This window comes from Anopheles coustani, chromosome 2 (assembly GCF_943734705.1).
Source record: "Anopheles coustani chromosome 2, idAnoCousDA_361_x.2, whole genome shotgun sequence".
Classification (NCBI taxonomy): domain Eukaryota; kingdom Metazoa; phylum Arthropoda; class Insecta; order Diptera; family Culicidae; genus Anopheles; species Anopheles coustani.
Window position 1 is genome coordinate 34,797,732 of NC_071289.1, and position 17,139 is coordinate 34,814,870.

The window sequence follows — 17,139 nt, forward strand, 5'->3', positions numbered from 1 at the left end:
CGTGGAACGCGTGCGATGGGATAAACTTTTAACGGTTCTTTCGCCCCGCTCCGTGTTCCACGCGGGGATTGATGGTTTTCCTCCCTATTTTTTTTTTTTTTGCTTTATTCGGATGCCATTAAAATGGTCTTTTCCCAGCGATGCCAGGATGATGCCGGGCGCGTCCAAGTGTTTGCATTTCGCAGACGCATGCACGCATCATGGTTTTATTATTTTTTTTCGGTCCATCCCGCGTTACAAGCGTTATCCCTCGGCACACACCCTTCCGTAAGGGGATGAGAGGGCTCACCCCGCAAGCAGGCAAAAGGGATGATCACCAACGTTCGAACCGAACGTCACCGCCATGTCGGGATGGTTGGTTTGTGAATCATCGGGATAAGAGTGTCGACCTGAACCGCGGTTGTTCGACGGTTGGTTGACTGGAGGTTAGCAGGAATTCAATATGTTCTAACGCTGCTGTTTCTTTCCCCTTTTATCCTTTTTTTTTGTTCAATCGTGGCCGTTTACATAAGCAAACCATACGCCTGACCGTTTGCCACCTTTCAGAAACAGCTTCCGTCCAATTTAGGGGTTGATTACCGGAACGCGCACTACGGTGAGTGTGCGAACGCTGGTGCATTCGATCCTTCCCCTTTTTGCTTCGTTCCCTCGTATCAGGTCGGTGCAAAAATTCGCCCTTCACCCCCGGATGGGAGGACGCTTTTCCACCCTCCCGGCAGGCGGTGGCCACTGGTTGACGAGCAATATTTAATTAGCTTTGGTGCAAAGTGGATGTGATTCGAGCACTCGGAACCTGTTTTTCCCGCGCGGCAAGGTGGCCTTGAGCCGGCACGCTCGGAAAGGATTACGCGCCAACCGTTTCCTGGGGATTAGTTCCGTGTCCGTGTTTCCGATTGTGCCCATTGTTGCTTCCTCCTGGCCCGAGGCGGAAGCCGGGTGGCAATTTATGCGAAGCGTGGCACCGAAGATTCGGCACAGATTTTTGCATGCGAAACGGTAACGGTCGTTCAACGGTCGAGTGGGAAAACATGGACAACAATCACTCCGCACCAGATGGAAGATGGTTACCGACGCTAGTGTTACTCTTTTACAGCTGTTTCTGCCGTCCCACATTTTATTATTTCTCCTTTTTGGAAGACCGTCCCTTTCGCTGCCGGAGGGCAACTCGGAGGGAAATTAATAATCATAAATCGCTGTCGTCTCCAGGTTTTCTCAGCATCCCCTCCCACGGCGTCATGGCGTCACACATACCCGACTTCACGCGGAAAGCGGTTTCTTATCGATCGCTACTGTTTACGCCGCACCGGAGAAAAGCCACTCTCACGGACTGCGAGAGCCGCTTCTTTGACAAATTTATTGCTAATTAATGCTAACGAAGTGATTGGCCCCGGGGGCGGATCGCAGGAAGATCAATCGATTTCCCACCTGACCGTTGTTACGAGAGAGGCGTGGCAGGAAATCACCTGTTTTCGTTATCAGTCCCCGTGAGGGTTTTGCGAAAACCGAACGTGCTGGGGAGTTGATCATTTTGCAAAATGTCTATAGCAGAGACAAATGACCTTCACTAGAGGAAACGTGGCGAACGAACAAACAACCCGTCACCAGAGGTAAACGATATAAGAGAAAGGAATGCTATATTTGCTTTGTCCATCTGCGACTGATTGTTCAAACAAAGTGGATTGAAATGCAGGAACGTATAGGTTTGATCAGTGGCTCTGGAATATCGTACAACAGATGATCGCGAACCAATATAAACTCTCCCTTGCAAGCTTTGAGTGAACAGTCTGTAACAATGATTACATCAGGAACAATCCTACTTGCACTTTCGAGTTTAAATCTCGCAGCTCATGTAAGAGTAACCCTCTTATCCTATTCTATCAAAGTTGTTGAATTACGAACATAGGAATTTGTTTTAGACTGCTGCCGCCTGGAATGCGCTGGATCCGGAGCAAATGCGGTTCGTCTATTCGCGTTGCTTCGAGGATAATCTGCCCGCCGGACCTAAAAGAGCAGCCTATGTGAAGAATTGGATACAGTGGCAGCTGGAGCCCAATGACGAAACGACCCACTGCTTTGCTAAGTGTGTACTGGAGGGTATTCAGCTTTACGATCCACTGGCCAAAAAGTTCCGGGTATGCTAGTTGGAGGTCGCCACTATTTCCCAGACCATTATAGATCTTCACACTTTCCATAACAGTCCAAAAGAATCACCATACAACATGAAGCGTTCAAGGCGTTCACTGGAGCCAAGGATGATGAAGTGGCCAGGTACAAAGCGGCGGTTGCTTCTCTTAAAGTCGGCAGTGGTAGTTGCACTGATGTGTTCAACACGTACTTGCCGGTGCTCAAACAGTTCCACGATGTCAGTCAACTAGTCTACCTGAGTGTTTCGGCCGTAGCTGCCAAGATCTATGAAGCGGATCCGAATGTAAAGCGGAAAGGCGAATCGTTTATGGAGTACTGTGCGAAGCGGGCCTGGAAAGGCAAAAATAAGAAAGATGAGTGTAAAGCTCGGAAGTACGAGCTGACCGGAAGCAACGAATTGAAGCAGGCAATCGATTGCATCTTCCGAGGATTTAGATACATCAATGAGAATGGATTTAATGTAAGTGCTTTTGAGAAATATTTGAACATTTTCCTATCCCTTGCTTATTCCATGCCTTTTATTACAGCCTGATGAAATTGTTCGCGACTTCAAACTGGTTAACAAAGCCAACCTCGAGTCTCAAGTGCGATCGGTACTCTCGAAATGTTCAGGTGATACAGCGTACGATTTTTATTCCTGCCTTCTGCGGAGCGATGTCAAGGAAGAGTTCAAAAATGCGTTCGATTTTCGAGAGATCCGCTCGGTAGATTATTCCTATTTAGTGGTAGGAAACGTCTACGATCACGCCAAGGTGAAGGAAGAAATGGCTAAAGCTGACGCTAAGGTTTGCTAATTAGTTGAAAATGGTAATGTTATGTTATCCGTGCAGCAAAGCAATAATAAAAAGTAGAAAAGGCAAATAAAAATTTGAATTTGAAAATACATTATCATGTTTAGTAAATTACCAAACTGAAAAACGTTAAACAATATTTCATTCAAAGATTTTCAAAACAGTTCAATTTGACAAAAAGGATTGAAGTGCGGACACCTGTTAAAACACGGCTAATATGCGCTGAGGCATCTCCAGTGGCAGATCGACGTATGAGCGGACTGAGTAGTCACGTGGGCCCCGAGCTTAAGGGAACCCTAGGGTGAAAACCTAAGACCAAATGTAAAGACCGGTATTATACTCGTACTCATTTTGGTACGGTACTCATTTTGGTACGGTACTCATTTTGGTATTCTTTGATTTTTCTTTAATTTTTTTGTTATACTGATATTGTCCATCATTGTTAATATTCAAATTTAAAGCTTCGTTAGAATATGTTTTCGTTTGATCGTTCGTTTTTTCAAAGTGCTTTTGATTCACGAACCACCGGTAAAATAGTGCATTGATACCCGTGTAAATTGTTTTCCTAATCGCATCCAATCCAAATTAATTGAAGGATTGAATAATTAGAATGATTTTAAATGCATTATGTGACCATCTCTTTTAACCATAGAGTAGATTTGAATTTATTCCAAGAAAAAAGAATTTAGCGAAGAAAACTATTTTTAAAAACTAGTATCCAATGCACACGCCGTTTAGGACTTAGATTCCATAATGAACAAAAAGAAGCGATATTTTTTAACTGTTTTAGATTGATTAGCTAATTTGTTTGAATTTCTGAAGAGTTCATTTACTAAATCATGCAAATAATGGAAAAGGAAATGCGAATTACCTTTCGCATCATATAGGCAATGGATTTATTGAAATAATCGGAAAATAAATCGGAATCTTAAGTCAGTCGGAAATTGTTAAAGAAATCAAAGCGTCCTTTAACTATAGTATTATTTTAAATTATTCTCCAGATAATGTCCAGATGGGGGTCCGCGACAGCCGAGCGGAAGCGCCGGTTAGAAAATCGGTCCATGAGCGCCGAGGCTCACCACCTCGACGGCGTGGGTTCGAATCCCAACCGAGACCGGACCCTCCCCTATACGAGAGGACTGACTATCCACGTACAACAGGGAAACAAGTCTCGTAACCCCTTAAAGGGCAGGCATGACCAAGAGGTCGTTACGCCAAGAAGAAGAAGAACGGAGTTAGACAATACATCCGCTCTACAGGATTGATGAAAAAACTAACTCAATTAATACTTAGTCAGTTTAGATATATCAGATTCAATCATCTTTACAAGAACTGAAGCAACTCTCATTCGATCTACATCAAGATACATAAAGTAGACCAGCAAACAAAGTTGCAAAACTGATGTTAGAATCCAAACATGTACAGCCCGTATTGTTCGTTATATTTATTCTTGTCACTTCAAGTCTACTCTCAGAGCAAGCAGAAGGGAAGTTCAACATCTAATTAATCATTGTTACTAACGTGCAACAGGTGTACGCTCTCAATCGTTGAGCAGGACACGGTTGAGTATAAAACCGGTATACTGTCGGTTGCAATCACCAGTGGGTTGCTTTGCTAGCATCTCGTAGATTCAACAATGATCGGAATTGTGATTTTGTGTGCGCTTTTTATTGCCCACGGAGCAAATGTAAGTTGATAGATCATAATATTTTCAACTGTGTCACACTACGTTTGTTTACAGGCTCAAGGCCAGTGGAAGGCGTTAAATCCCGAGCAAGCCCTTTTTATCTATACCAGATGTCAGGAGGATAACCTTCCATCCGGACCTAGCCGAGCTGAATACATCACCAATTGGCACCAGTTTAAGCTGGAACCCAACGATGCGATAACCCAGTGCTACACCAAGTGCGCCCTCGAAGGTTTAGGAGTGTACGATGGCAAGGATAAAGAGTTTAGGGTACGATTTCTATCTAATTTTGATGAACTTCTTGTGAGTAATATTATATCATCAGTCCAACAGAATCATCACCCAACATGAAGCCTATAGATCGATCATCGGAGCCAACGATGATGAAGTGGCGCAGTTCAAGCAGGCAGTTTCTGAACTCAACGCCGGCAGTGGTAGTTGTGCTGATGTGTACAACGCCTACTTGCCAGTTCACAACCGTTTTGTTGGTGTAATACGACAGCTTTACCATGGCACCGTCGAAGGAGTGGCAAAGATTTACGCCGCAGATCCAAGCATAAAGAAAAAAGGAGAGTCCTACTTTGCGTACTGCGAGAAGCGCGTTTATGGGGACAGCAACAAGGACGACCTGTGCAAGGCTCGGCAGTACGAACTCACCGGAAGCGCACAGTTGAAGGACTCCATCGATTGCATTTTCCGAGGACTTCGCTACATGAACGAAAATGGTATAAATGTAAGTTGATGAGCTCGTTTTGGGAAACTTTTAAATCTTTCTTGCTTACGCTGAAAAGTAATCTCAATTTATTAATCCAGGTTGATGAAATCGTTCGGGACTTCAAACTCGTCAACAAAGGCGACCTCGAGGGGAATGTTAAATTGACCCTTTTAAAATGTAGAGGTGGCAGGGCCTATGATTACTACACGTGTCTGGTTAACAGCGAAATGAAGGAAGATTTCAAGAAAGCTTTCGACTTCCGCGAGGTTCGTTCCGCCAACTATGCTTACCTGGTACAAGGCAAGGTATATGATCCAGCTTCGGTAGCGGCAGAGGTGGCCAAAGCTGATGCCACAGTTTGCTAAATAGATGCTGGAGACCTTGCGGCATATTGAAAACCCATCGGATTACTTGCTTTTTGGATCAATATAACAGAGAATGAAGTTTGTTGCAACTCAACCCTGTGTTCTTGTTTTAGTTCTCGCATAAAAATGATGCAAATGAAGAAATGAACTTTGAACTAGATTCTCTATTTAAACCATTGCTACATTATTTGGGAGACACAAAGTGGAGAACGTTAAGCACGCCCACCCTTCTCCCATCTATGCTTGGTGAGTATGTTAAAAGAAATTCGCTATCTAGAACCACCATGATCAAAATCAACCAGGGTGAACGTAACGATATGCGGAAGTACTTTATGGCGCCCGCTTGTCCAGACCCTACCTTCTGGGGTGCAAGTGAGTCAGCGCTTCCAAACAAACGCTCCACCACTAGGCTTCTATTCCTATGCTACTCATCCTTACCCGGAAAACACTTTGTACCTTGGTGCCACGTGTCGCAGGAGTGAAATATAAGTCGATTTAATTATCACCCAAACGCGTGCCGCTTTGGAAGACGTTCACAAATGGGACGGCCGAGCCCATCTTGAAGGGACAGCTGCTTTCCCACTGGAAGGTTCATTGGCCTGCCACGATAACAAGCTAGTCCGTTTGGCAAGGAGTGGTCGCGAGTCGTCGTTCCTACTACGAAGAAATCACCGATTCGGGGTGGTCAATAAATCGACCACCCGATCGCTGTCCGTCGAATGATTTGTGCCTTCTGTACAGAACTAGCAGCGGTAGGCCGCATTATCTTGCGCGATATCGAAGCCCAGTGGCCAAGCGGTCGAAGTTTGGGGCGGTTTATGATATTTGCATACCTTCTATCTGTCCGCTTACATCTACACGAACGATGTAATTGCGTGCCTGGCAATGATAAATATAAATTATAAATTAGTTATCTGCTCGCGCACTTCAAACCGTGCACTTCCGAGACGACGCACCCCGAGGCGGCGCCGCGATGCCCAACCCTTCTGCGGCGGACTTGGATTCGGCACCGTTTTTAAATATGTCAATTGATTAGCTGTGATATCGTTCCGATTTGCGGCACATTTCTTTAACGATTTACTTTTTTTCTACGTCCTATCTTCCACTCAAACATCGACTAATCGGATCGCGATAGGCGCACACTGGACGGTCTGGGTAGGCCGTGCGTTTTTGCCTCACTTGCTTGATTTACAGTTGCTTAGTAGGTCTATTTAATTAGTAAACAAATATATGGCTAGCGCGAGCAGCGCACGCGACCACAGGCCCTGGCGTAGATTATGTCGCCGGGTGAGTTTGATTTATGATCGCGTTTGCACCGCCGTCCCGCGCCGTAGTGGTTGACGTTGCCTCCACGCGAAGCTAAATTGGCGGTCTACCGAAAGGCTCCGTGTTAATGTTCTTCTGGCTCAGGGTAACAGGGTTTCATTCTAGGCAGGAAGCGGCCTCGAAGGCTAGGTGAGTTTGTGTCCGCAAATGAATAAATATGATTTGCTGAGTTAGGTAAATTATTTCACACAATCAACGTGATGAATTGGTCACAAGTGGAGCACGGACTGATTCCATTGTGAACTGCGATGTAAACATGAACCTAATTTACGGAATCATAGATATGCACGTTAAGTCTACAGCGTGCACCTACTTGAAAAAAGAAATTCCCATTGAGAACCAATCGGTACGATCTTCTGATCCTCTTAAACAGTCTTAAACATATCACTTTCATTCCAAACTGTTTATTACCAAGCAAGTCGCAGCCTAAACGACAATACTTTCGTATTTCCCACAGGTCTGTCCACATTTCAGCGCTCCCAAGGCTTTGCCGCTGTGGCTAACCGAAACTGACAACATGACGCCGGCACCGACGACAACACGTTCGACGTGTGTATCACCAAGTCAATTTCATCAGATGATGGTGCTCCCAGTAAACAAACTCGAACTCCTGACGATCGATGTCCGAACTCGCTCCTCCTCCGATCGAAGCCTCCAAAAAACCAACCGACACGCTTGACACTAATCTTCGGGGGCAGTGCGTTGCTGAGCTTTCGGAGAATGCTCGTGCTCAAGCTTGGCTGACTCGCGATCCACGAATTTATCTACCCCAACGATGTGGACAAGATAGTCCGCTTACTGCAGCCCGCCCCACTCGCTCATGCTTTCTCAACGCGATCGGTTGCGTTTTGCATAATTGATCATCATAATCGCCCTACCGACCTGCCCTTCCACCCGCTCTCCGCTCGAAAAAGCACGAAAAGTAGATCACTTTCATGATCACGGCGGTGGCGTCGGCTGGGAACCTCCGAAACCAAACGTTCATCAGGTTGATCCCGGCGGGCCCGTCTAGGACGTAATCGAATCGAGCCTTTCCCCGCTGGGAGGTCTCGCATGCGACGATATCGTAGCGGCCTGTTTCTTTCTGCTGCTTTTAACATGCTACATCTCTCTTTGTCTCGCCTCGCGTGGTGAAGTTTGTTCACACCGAGATTAATCGATGCGCAAGATCGATGAGCGTCCCGCGAGTCGGCACAGGGTCCTGGGAAAGTTTTATGGAGATCGGTTGCACCTCCGTGCAACACTCCGTGGTTAAAATATTTGGGGAGAAGGATTCCGGGTTTTTGGGGAGGAGAGCGAATGGTGGCGTTGGATACCCGAGATGCCAAGGCGAATCTCGGTGAGACGAAGAAAGGAATGTGATTGTAATATTGCTCGATGACAGGTCACGATCTTAATTATATTGATCCGGCCGTCGTCACACGCTCCCGATTGGGTGTCTTGAGGGAAATTACATGTACAAATGTTTAGAGTTACTAAACTTCTTATGCCCGTGTGAAGAAAGAAGTTTATTAGAGTAGAGCTAGTAGCAAATATCTCAAAACGAGTCTCTTATGATGCCAATTTCAACATACACATGTAACTGTAAGATATTCTGGAAATACGGAGTTGAACTGAAAGAATGGTTGGCAGTAAAGAACAAGATCCTCGAAAAATAGTTCTCTTGAAAATCAAGTTGGTTTGGACTGTGGAATAACGGTTTCGCAAAACAAACGTGCTAAAATTGGATTAGCAAAACGTTCATTTTGTGCCAATTTCCCGACCGGGAGCGACGTCCCATTCGCCACGGAAGGTGTTTTTGCTAATCCCTCAATCACCGTTAAACCAGTTCGCAGTCGCCGTGCGCTCGATGACTCACATTTGCCTTCCCAAAAGCTCTGTGAGATCCAGAGGCTCCATTTGCTGCCCAGAGGGGAACGCATTTTTTTGGAGGTAGTCAAACATCCGATTGAACAAGTGGAATGTTGTGTCGGGGATCAGTGTCAACGATCGAACGACGATGGGATCAGTGTCCGCTACTCCCGCCGGGTTGGGGAGCAGCTCTCGGTGGGAAACGTCGGCCCCCTAATTGATCAATTAGCCGTGAGAAAGGTTGATGCCAACCGGGACTTCAAATACTTTGAAGTGCTTAGGAATTTGCTTGTCTAGAAAGCACTACATAGTCTAAAATTTTGGAGAATAGAATTCTAGATAGTCTCCCACAACTTCATCCACCGAGCATGTGCGTCTTCCAACACTTGCCCTCGAGGTACCCACTTATCTCGAACCCTGCCGTCGGATCTCACTCAACGGTCCCTTTGTCGAACCGGTTTTAGCCGATAAGAGGGATAGGGTCCAAGTGGCAAGAGCTTCCCTTCCGGCACTATCAGAAGCTCTTTCCATTTTTTCCTCCCACTTCGGGGCAGCGATTCTGGCAAACGTGAACCGGGACGTGATAAATGGATTACGCGACTGGCAACGCGGCACCGCCGGGACGCTGCCGGCCCATAAGGTCCGCCGGTGACGCCCCAACTGGTCGATCCAGTTTCCTTCCCGGAGTCGGACGACCAAGGTCTGTAGGCCGTCGTTTTCTTTTTGCGCAGCTGCAACTGCCGCTTCTGGCCGATTCTCGTCCGGGTGCACTCTGGGTGCACTTTGGTGCCGGTGCACCGGGCGTGAGTGTGTGTGTGAGTACACATAAGGGCGAGCATAGGCGCATACAGCCCGGCTAGTGCCGCCCGGCTTCCCCTAAACGCTAATTAATTAAAAGCATTTTGATGTCAAGTGATGGTGGGCACTGAGCTTTCGGTCGGTTGCGGCGTGCGAGATCATATTGCATCGGCCTCTGGGGACAGAATTGGACGACGCCTCACCGGACCACTCTCCGAGCCAGGGACAACTGCGCACTCCTATCAGCTCCATTACACCTTCTTCATACCTCGAGGAATCCCGCGCTCGAGCCCCCTTTTCCCCACATTTCCTCACTATCTCACTCGCAGTTCACCGAGAGCGATCATTTGCAGACGTTGTCATCGTCATCCCCTGCATCGGCCAGCGGGACCAACCCTGGCCGCTGGGAGGCATTAAATAACGTTCTGCGACACTTTGGTCCAGCCGCCTCCTTCCCCGTCCAGGTTGGGAATCTGCGGATGTATGCAGAAAATGTGTAAACAAAATTATCAAAACCGAACTGATTAATGGACCCCTGGTGCCGAGCGGGCAGTGCCAGTGTGCGCGCCCCGAGCTGAACCGCGCCCCCATGCGGGGTGGCTGCGCACCAGTTGCGCCCCGGTTATTTTTTTTTTGTCCACGCGCGAAACGTGACCCCTTGCCGGGAAGATACGGTTTCAATTTATTAGCTTACTTACCGGTCTACACGTCTCGAGACGGGGCGCGCTTGAGATCGGGATGAAAACGAATTAAAATTGACCCGTTTGCAAACGGGTTCAGTTTTTCTTTTCAACGCGCGAAGGGTGGAGATGGTTTTGGGTGATAGTGCGAGAAGCTAGCGGGAAAAGATTATCGCCTCCATTCAAGAGCACTTCCCGGCCGAAACGGGAGCAAGTGAATTCTGAGCGGTTGTGATAGAGAATATTGTCCTTTTTATTACTACCGATTACCAGAAGTGATGAGATAACATGCAATATTTATCATTCATTCATCTTATTTTGAATAGTTTTTAAATTTCCTAAATCAGTAACATTTTACAGTCTGTTTAGTTGTCAGAGATTTAAGACATTCAAAAATTGATAGATGAGATGGAAACCTCTAAATGAAGGCATTACATAAAACACATTGCAGCATCAATTCAAATTGTAAAAATTGTTAAACTTTCACTCACAGCTAACTGAACAATAATGGTAAACATTATCAGGCCTATAAAATAACTGGATTTCTCTTATTCTTTGTATTTTTTGGGTAATGTTACCAAAACTTTCAGCTAGTTACTTTGCACAGCAGTTGCTTCATCCTTTAAATTTATTATGAAACGAAATATTCTATTCGAAAAATAATAAAAATTGACTTTTAAACAATTTAGACAATTAGGTTATCATAAAAATTATTATACATAACTCAACTGATATAACAAACTACGTAGTATTCAGCATGAGTGTTTCATATCGCTTATGCTTTATCAGCTTAACGCCACGGTGACTACGGCCGTCGTCTGGGAATCCCTTTAAACGTCCCCATCGTGGTGGCCTCTATCTTTCACGGTGGTGTTTGCGGCGATTCTAAGACGCTACGCTGTCTAGCTGGCAACGTTTACACTCGATAAGTATCGTACACCGAACCGTTCTTATCATCGTGCGCTAAGTTTTGTGTATTTGCACGCGAAAAAAACAACATTTCTTAGGTACACACCAACAAACTGCTTCACATTTACATTCGTAGAACGAGGAAAGGAAAGACGATAGCTAGGAATGGTAGGTGATGCTTCCTACCGCTTCTTTTCTCCGAAGTGATAAACCTAGGTTGGCGAGTTTGATAAATTTAATGTTTGGAAGGTTTATCGGTTTCGGACGATACCAAGTGGTCAGTACGATGATGAATGACCTAAGCCACGCGGCGCACGCGACTTTGATTGATCTGTCTTTGATTGAAGATGGAGGCAAAGAAAAAAAAATCTATCATCTAATCAATCCAATAGGGATCTATTTATGATGTTCTTGGCGTTTCTATTGAAATGGAAGGATTAAGGTTCGGTTTTGATCGTTCGGAGTAAAGTTAGTTCATACGATTGCATAATATGGAGTGTGTATCGCGAATTGTGTGTTTATTTCTATATTCACACAAATTCACCCGGAATGTGCGGTTTGCATATTTCCCACCGTCCGGGCGATGTCCCTCGAGAAGGTGCGCCCCATTTCCAAAGTTGTTTCGTTGTCGGGTGCATAAGGAGCGCTCAAACCAAACACAACAAATCCTGCTCGAAAGCGGGCAGGCATTGCACTTATTTTGCCGTCCATATTTACCCAGCTATCATACTAAACTTAGAGCCCGTGGAGAAAAAATAAATCGTACATCACTCGATTCCGTGCGGCGTCTATGTGGTTTGATTTTTTTTCTCGTCCCCACAAACACCAGGAGGTCATACGTTGCGTTGCGCTTCATCGCGAGGTGCATTCTGTCGGCACCAGAAAAAAACGACAAGAAAACCCACTACGGCATCGAATGCGGCAACCGGTGCAGTGGTTTTATTTAATTTTACGATTATTTTTCACTCACTCACCCCGCACCGATCCCAAATACATGTATCCCCGCCGAGCCGAAAATGAATGGTGCCGGTTGTGTCGACCATCCGTCCTGCGTGGAGTTTGACCGCGCGCATCACAGCGTTCTGCGAGGCCTGATGTGTCCGAGGGCCGCTTAGATAAAATGTGGCCGACGTGCCGTCTCCGGGTGCAACCCGTGTTACGAAATCGTCCCGGTCAAGGGGCCCCCATGCTGGGACCTCGACGGTGACCGCCCGTCTCTCGAGCGTTCCCCGCGCACCCCGTGCCTTTGCGGGTTAATTCGACTTGTAAGTCACCGACCCAACCGGCGGTCAACGGTCGGGCACCCGGGCCTAACCCTCATCTAGATCTGTGACTCCACCCGACGTCTCGCGCAGGACTTCCCGGTGTTTACCAGCGCCCAGCCTACCGTGTGTCTCCCGCACGAGGTCTCCATTCACGATCGGACACCCGACGAGGGTTTGCGTGATGTGTGATGTGGGAAAGTACACACAACAATAGGCGCGCTATACTGCGTCAGGCACAAACATGCGGCCAATATGGCGTGGCCTGTTTCTTCTTGCGTCCACGTGCGTCCACAACGGTACAGGATGTTCGAGTTCGAATTACACTTTTCCCATCAGCTTGTTCATGTTCTCACCACACTCAATCTAGTGCGTCTGGGAGTCCTTGTTCGTTAAAGGATGCGCGATCATAAAAAGTTTATTTAATTTTTTGGATTTGTTTGTTGGAAATGCAACTTTAACTCGTGTTTCAGAGTCGGACACTAAATTTCATTTTCTATTGGATGTCTAAACCGAATGTTCATTTGCATTTTTACCTTTGAACGTGCTATGCATTTTCTGTGCCTCAATCGCTCGCGAATCATCTAGAGTCTACTGGACCTTAACTCGGTCAAAAGAAAACCATTTAGCATGTAATAAAATTCATTAAAAGCATTTCAATTGATTTATAATTCCAATTGTCAATAACAATTACGTTCAACTCATTAATTAGTATACTATTATCATTAACCATTTTCTTTTAATGTTGTCTCATATTCGATTACTAATAAATCTGGGGTAAAACTATAATTATACCCTAATTTTTATCACTGGTTATCACTGTTTAATTTGAGTTTAAGTTTTTTTTCAAGAGATGGGTTTCAACCGAGATTTAAAATAGAAATTCATTTCTTGGTAATTAATTTCGATCAATTTTCCTATTTTTCCTTTCATCTATAATTAAGACACAACACAATACCCCATTTTTGGCCCAAAAGAAAAAAACCTCCAGGCACAACCGGGAGCCAGGTCTCTATCCAAATCAAAAGATCGCGATAATTCAATTTCCGAAAACCGTATCCCGAATTGCCCATCGAATCGCACGATATTTATCCTGAAGTATACAAACAAAAAACCAATTAAACCCATCGACAAAGGGAGAGGGGAGGAATCATCCCAGCGCGTGGTGAGGAGAGAGAAAAACAAAAACCCGTCAATCAACACAACGGCGCACGCGAAGAAAGTAGAGCCCTCCGTGAGCGATTCCCGGTCCTTCTTCCGTGTTTGCCGAAAACAAAAAATGGTTCCCCAACGCGATTGAGACAAAAAATTATGAAAAATTTTATACAAATCCGCGAGCCCGCGAGAACCGCTAATCGGGCCGGCACGACTTTCGCGTCCCACCACCACCACCGGCCTCTCCGGTCGCTTGCTTTGTGATGCGAAACCGCGAAAGACCCATCCCAGGTCGCACCGTTTTCACCGATCTTTTCCCCAACCGAAAACAAAACCGAAACGGTTCAGGTTCGGCTTTGACCCTATCATATCCCGCGGGGTGGCCAAACTAGAGGTGTTGTTTTTTTAATTATCACTACACCGATTCGCGCATCGTGCGCGCGGATCGCGGTTTTCCTACGCTTCGTACCAGCCGGCGCTTTGGCCGTGCACCGATTTCCCACGGATATCACGTGGAAGGATCGCACACCGCGTATCGCAAGCAACTTCCTCCATTGCCTTCTCGCCATTGCAAGGGCAGGTTTGGCCATTGTTGGTGCTGTTGTTTTTTGTTTTACCAACTTCCCTTGGTCGCGCACTTTTCCACGATAGTCGAAAAGCGAGTCATCGCTGTTCTATGAGACGCGCCATAAGTGGTGCATAGGCAAACTTTCTTGGGTCCAAATCGTCATACAGCGTGAGAGTGACCACCGCTAGGTATATCTTCGAGCGTGACCGGAACCTTCCGGCACGACTCGAGCCCAATACCGGGCAGCGTAATCTGTAGCAATAGTTGATTAAGTGCAGTTTTCACACCGAACTACATTAGCTGTTATCCAATCGGAAAACAACAGCAAAACCCATTAGAAATAATTATCGTCCGTTGAACGCACGCTTCTTGAAGGGGGAAATTCTAATAAAATTATGCACAAACTAATATAAATGCGAGACACCCAGCTCAACTGTTAAATTTTCGTATTTAAAATCAATGTAGCGTAAACGGTCCCATAATGGGGGGAAAATATTAGCTCTACGAAGAAATAAATACAATACCGTTATTAGTCCTAACATGAAATATTATTTGATCTTCTACGGAGTGTTCAAAAGATAAATTTTCCTACTCCGTGATAAAGGGCCTTGAAAACCAATATTTTCCAATAAAATTGTTTTGAAATGGTCAATTCTTTAGGAATTAATGAGGAATTTCATGATTTCTATAAGGAATTAATGCTAATTGCAGTCGGAGTATAATCAATCATTTCCATTTTTTTTTGTATTGTTACCACTATTCGTATTCGATATCACAACTATGGGAACCATACCACCATTATAGGAACAACTGGCTAGAAAGAAATAAAATATTTCAGAAGAATAATAGTGTTTAGATAATTTATAAGAATAAGTAAAATTATAATTTTATTGTTTGCTACATATAAATTACATCATCATGTTAGTTACATGACTAAACTAGCCACTGATGGCACCAATACCCTAGTTCAAAATAACCGTTTACTATCATAAAGATAGAACTGCCAGTTATACATATTTCATTCTATATTAATTACATATAAACATTCTGAAACAAATACAGTATGAAATGTATTTTTTATCAATCCATCATGCACGATGCGAGATATCCAACACTTGAATGCTTCGTCAAAGCCTACACTCTAGCCAGTATTCGATGCAGTTCCATTTGGTACAGTTCAGTGATGCAGCGCGTAGTGCAACTGGAACCAGTGCTATTTCTTCTTCTACTGATAAGCTCCGTCCACGGTGATCATCAGTTGGAGACGCAAAACGAGCACAACGTGCACTCGGCGGGCACCGACGGCGGATCCGTTGCATTATCACCGGATGATACACTGTTTGCGCACTTGCGCTGCTTCGAACGGTTTGCGAGCAAACAGAGCGGTGATCGTGAACAAGATGTGACCGACTGGTTGGGCACTAGCCAGCGTTACCTCCACCGGACGGACCGAGCACCGGACTTTGTCAAGTGTGTCCTGGAGAAAGTGGGGTTTTACGATCCGAGGGAGGGAACATTTATGGTAAGAATGTGTTTTGAAAAATAAAATCAAAAACTCATAACAGTGACGCGCGTTTTGCAGCCGCGAGTCTTAGAAGAACAGTTCAAAGAGTATAGAAAATGGATGTCTCTGGATGAAGAATCAGTGCAACTGTTCGTTAACGAGACGCAGAGTAGCGACCTAGTGAACAACTCCTCCGACGAAGTTTATGAGGCGTTCGAAACACTCTTTTCCAATCACTCGAACGCCTACTTTCAACTCTTTCTACGAGATCCATCCGTGTTGCAGAACCTCTACGATCAAAAGGTACTTCAAAACTAAATTCGTTGTCGAATATTTTCCCAACTCAAGTGTTTCTTGTAGGAGTTTGCGGTTCGTAAACCCAATCAGACGGTGATCGAGTTTTGCGAGCTACAAATGGGCGAAGATCTGTGGAACGATATCTGCCACATACGAGCCTATGAAATAAGCAACCAAACGGACGCCATGGAAGCTCACATCAGTTGTGTTTTTCGAGGCTTTCGCTACCTTACTGCTGAGGGGTTAATCAACGTAAGCTCCAATTTGCACCATTTGACCAACCCTTGATTAACTCCATCTGTTTTAGGAGGTCGAGATCATCCAAGACTTTGCAAAGGCTGCAGTTTCGACCGATACCTCTGAGGCTCACATCATGGAATGTGTCAACGATTTACTCCAAGAACAGGTCGTCAACAAACGAGCCCTTCGAATGTACGCTTGCCTGCTGCATAGCGGTAGTAAAGAACTGTTTAAGGAAGCGTTCGATTTTCGGGAAGTTCGTTCCGGCAACCTGTCCTACCTGTTGCAAAATCTGCCCTACAATCGTGATCAGGTTAAGCATCAGATTTTGGCCCTGGATAAGGAACGGTGCGACGATCAACAACGCCCTACCGGTCGAATACTACGATATTAGCAACCTCGTACCTCGCCTGAAGTTATCCGGTCGACAAGTGTAATAAAACTATTTTTATTTTCTTTCCATTAGCTTACTTTACTTTAAATAATTTATTATTTTCCATATCTCTCTCCCAACATCTTCGACTTGCGATCAGCACAACCTTGGACGGTGACAGCCCTGTGCGTTCGCAATCTGACATTTATGACGATGGTGTATTTCATTCGCAGTTTTTTTTCTCAAAATAAAAGTGGGCGGATTTAATGCGCACTCTTAAACTGTCCAGCACTCGCACACTTTTCGCGACACAGGTTGGAATTTTATTATCGAACCATTGCAACCCCCGACGACGCCGCTGTTTGCCGACAAACCTTCCGCAAACTCAGGTGGTTCATCTCAGGGGCATTGGCGCGGAAGCTACGAGCGGAGAACTCTCGAGGGCTAAAATAAACTATAAAACTCAGTTTTCA

The 17,139-nt window shown here is 45.4% G+C and overlaps 3 protein-coding genes across 3 annotated transcripts; all 3 read left to right on the forward strand.

The window, feature by feature from the left end:
• Nucleotides 1–1,724: 1,724 nt before the first annotated feature.
• LOC131263907 (37 kDa salivary gland allergen Aed a 2-like) lies at nt 1,725–3,028 on the forward strand. Its single transcript, XM_058266187.1, has 4 exons — nt 1,725–1,849; nt 1,917–2,132; nt 2,198–2,605; nt 2,673–3,028. The coding sequence occupies exons 1-4, from the start codon at nt 1,793–1,795 to the stop codon at nt 2,937–2,939; spliced, it is 948 nt and encodes a 315-aa protein (XP_058122170.1). The 5' UTR covers nt 1,725–1,792; the 3' UTR covers nt 2,940–3,028.
• A 1,490-nt stretch (nt 3,029–4,518) lies between these two features.
• LOC131262914 (37 kDa salivary gland allergen Aed a 2-like) lies at nt 4,519–5,797 on the forward strand. Its single transcript, XM_058265011.1, has 4 exons — nt 4,519–4,623; nt 4,678–4,893; nt 4,949–5,356; nt 5,437–5,797. Exons 1-4 carry the CDS (start codon nt 4,573–4,575, stop codon nt 5,701–5,703), a joined length of 942 nt encoding a protein of 313 aa, XP_058120994.1. The 5' UTR covers nt 4,519–4,572; the 3' UTR covers nt 5,704–5,797.
• A 9,638-nt stretch (nt 5,798–15,435) lies between these two features.
• LOC131264287 (37 kDa salivary gland allergen Aed a 2-like) lies at nt 15,436–16,687 on the forward strand. The gene is made up of 4 exons (XM_058266570.1): nt 15,436–15,774; nt 15,835–16,059; nt 16,117–16,305; nt 16,361–16,687. The coding sequence occupies exons 1-4, from the start codon at nt 15,436–15,438 to the stop codon at nt 16,685–16,687; spliced, it is 1,080 nt and encodes a 359-aa protein (XP_058122553.1).
• The last annotated feature ends 452 nt before the right edge of the window (nt 16,688–17,139 follow it).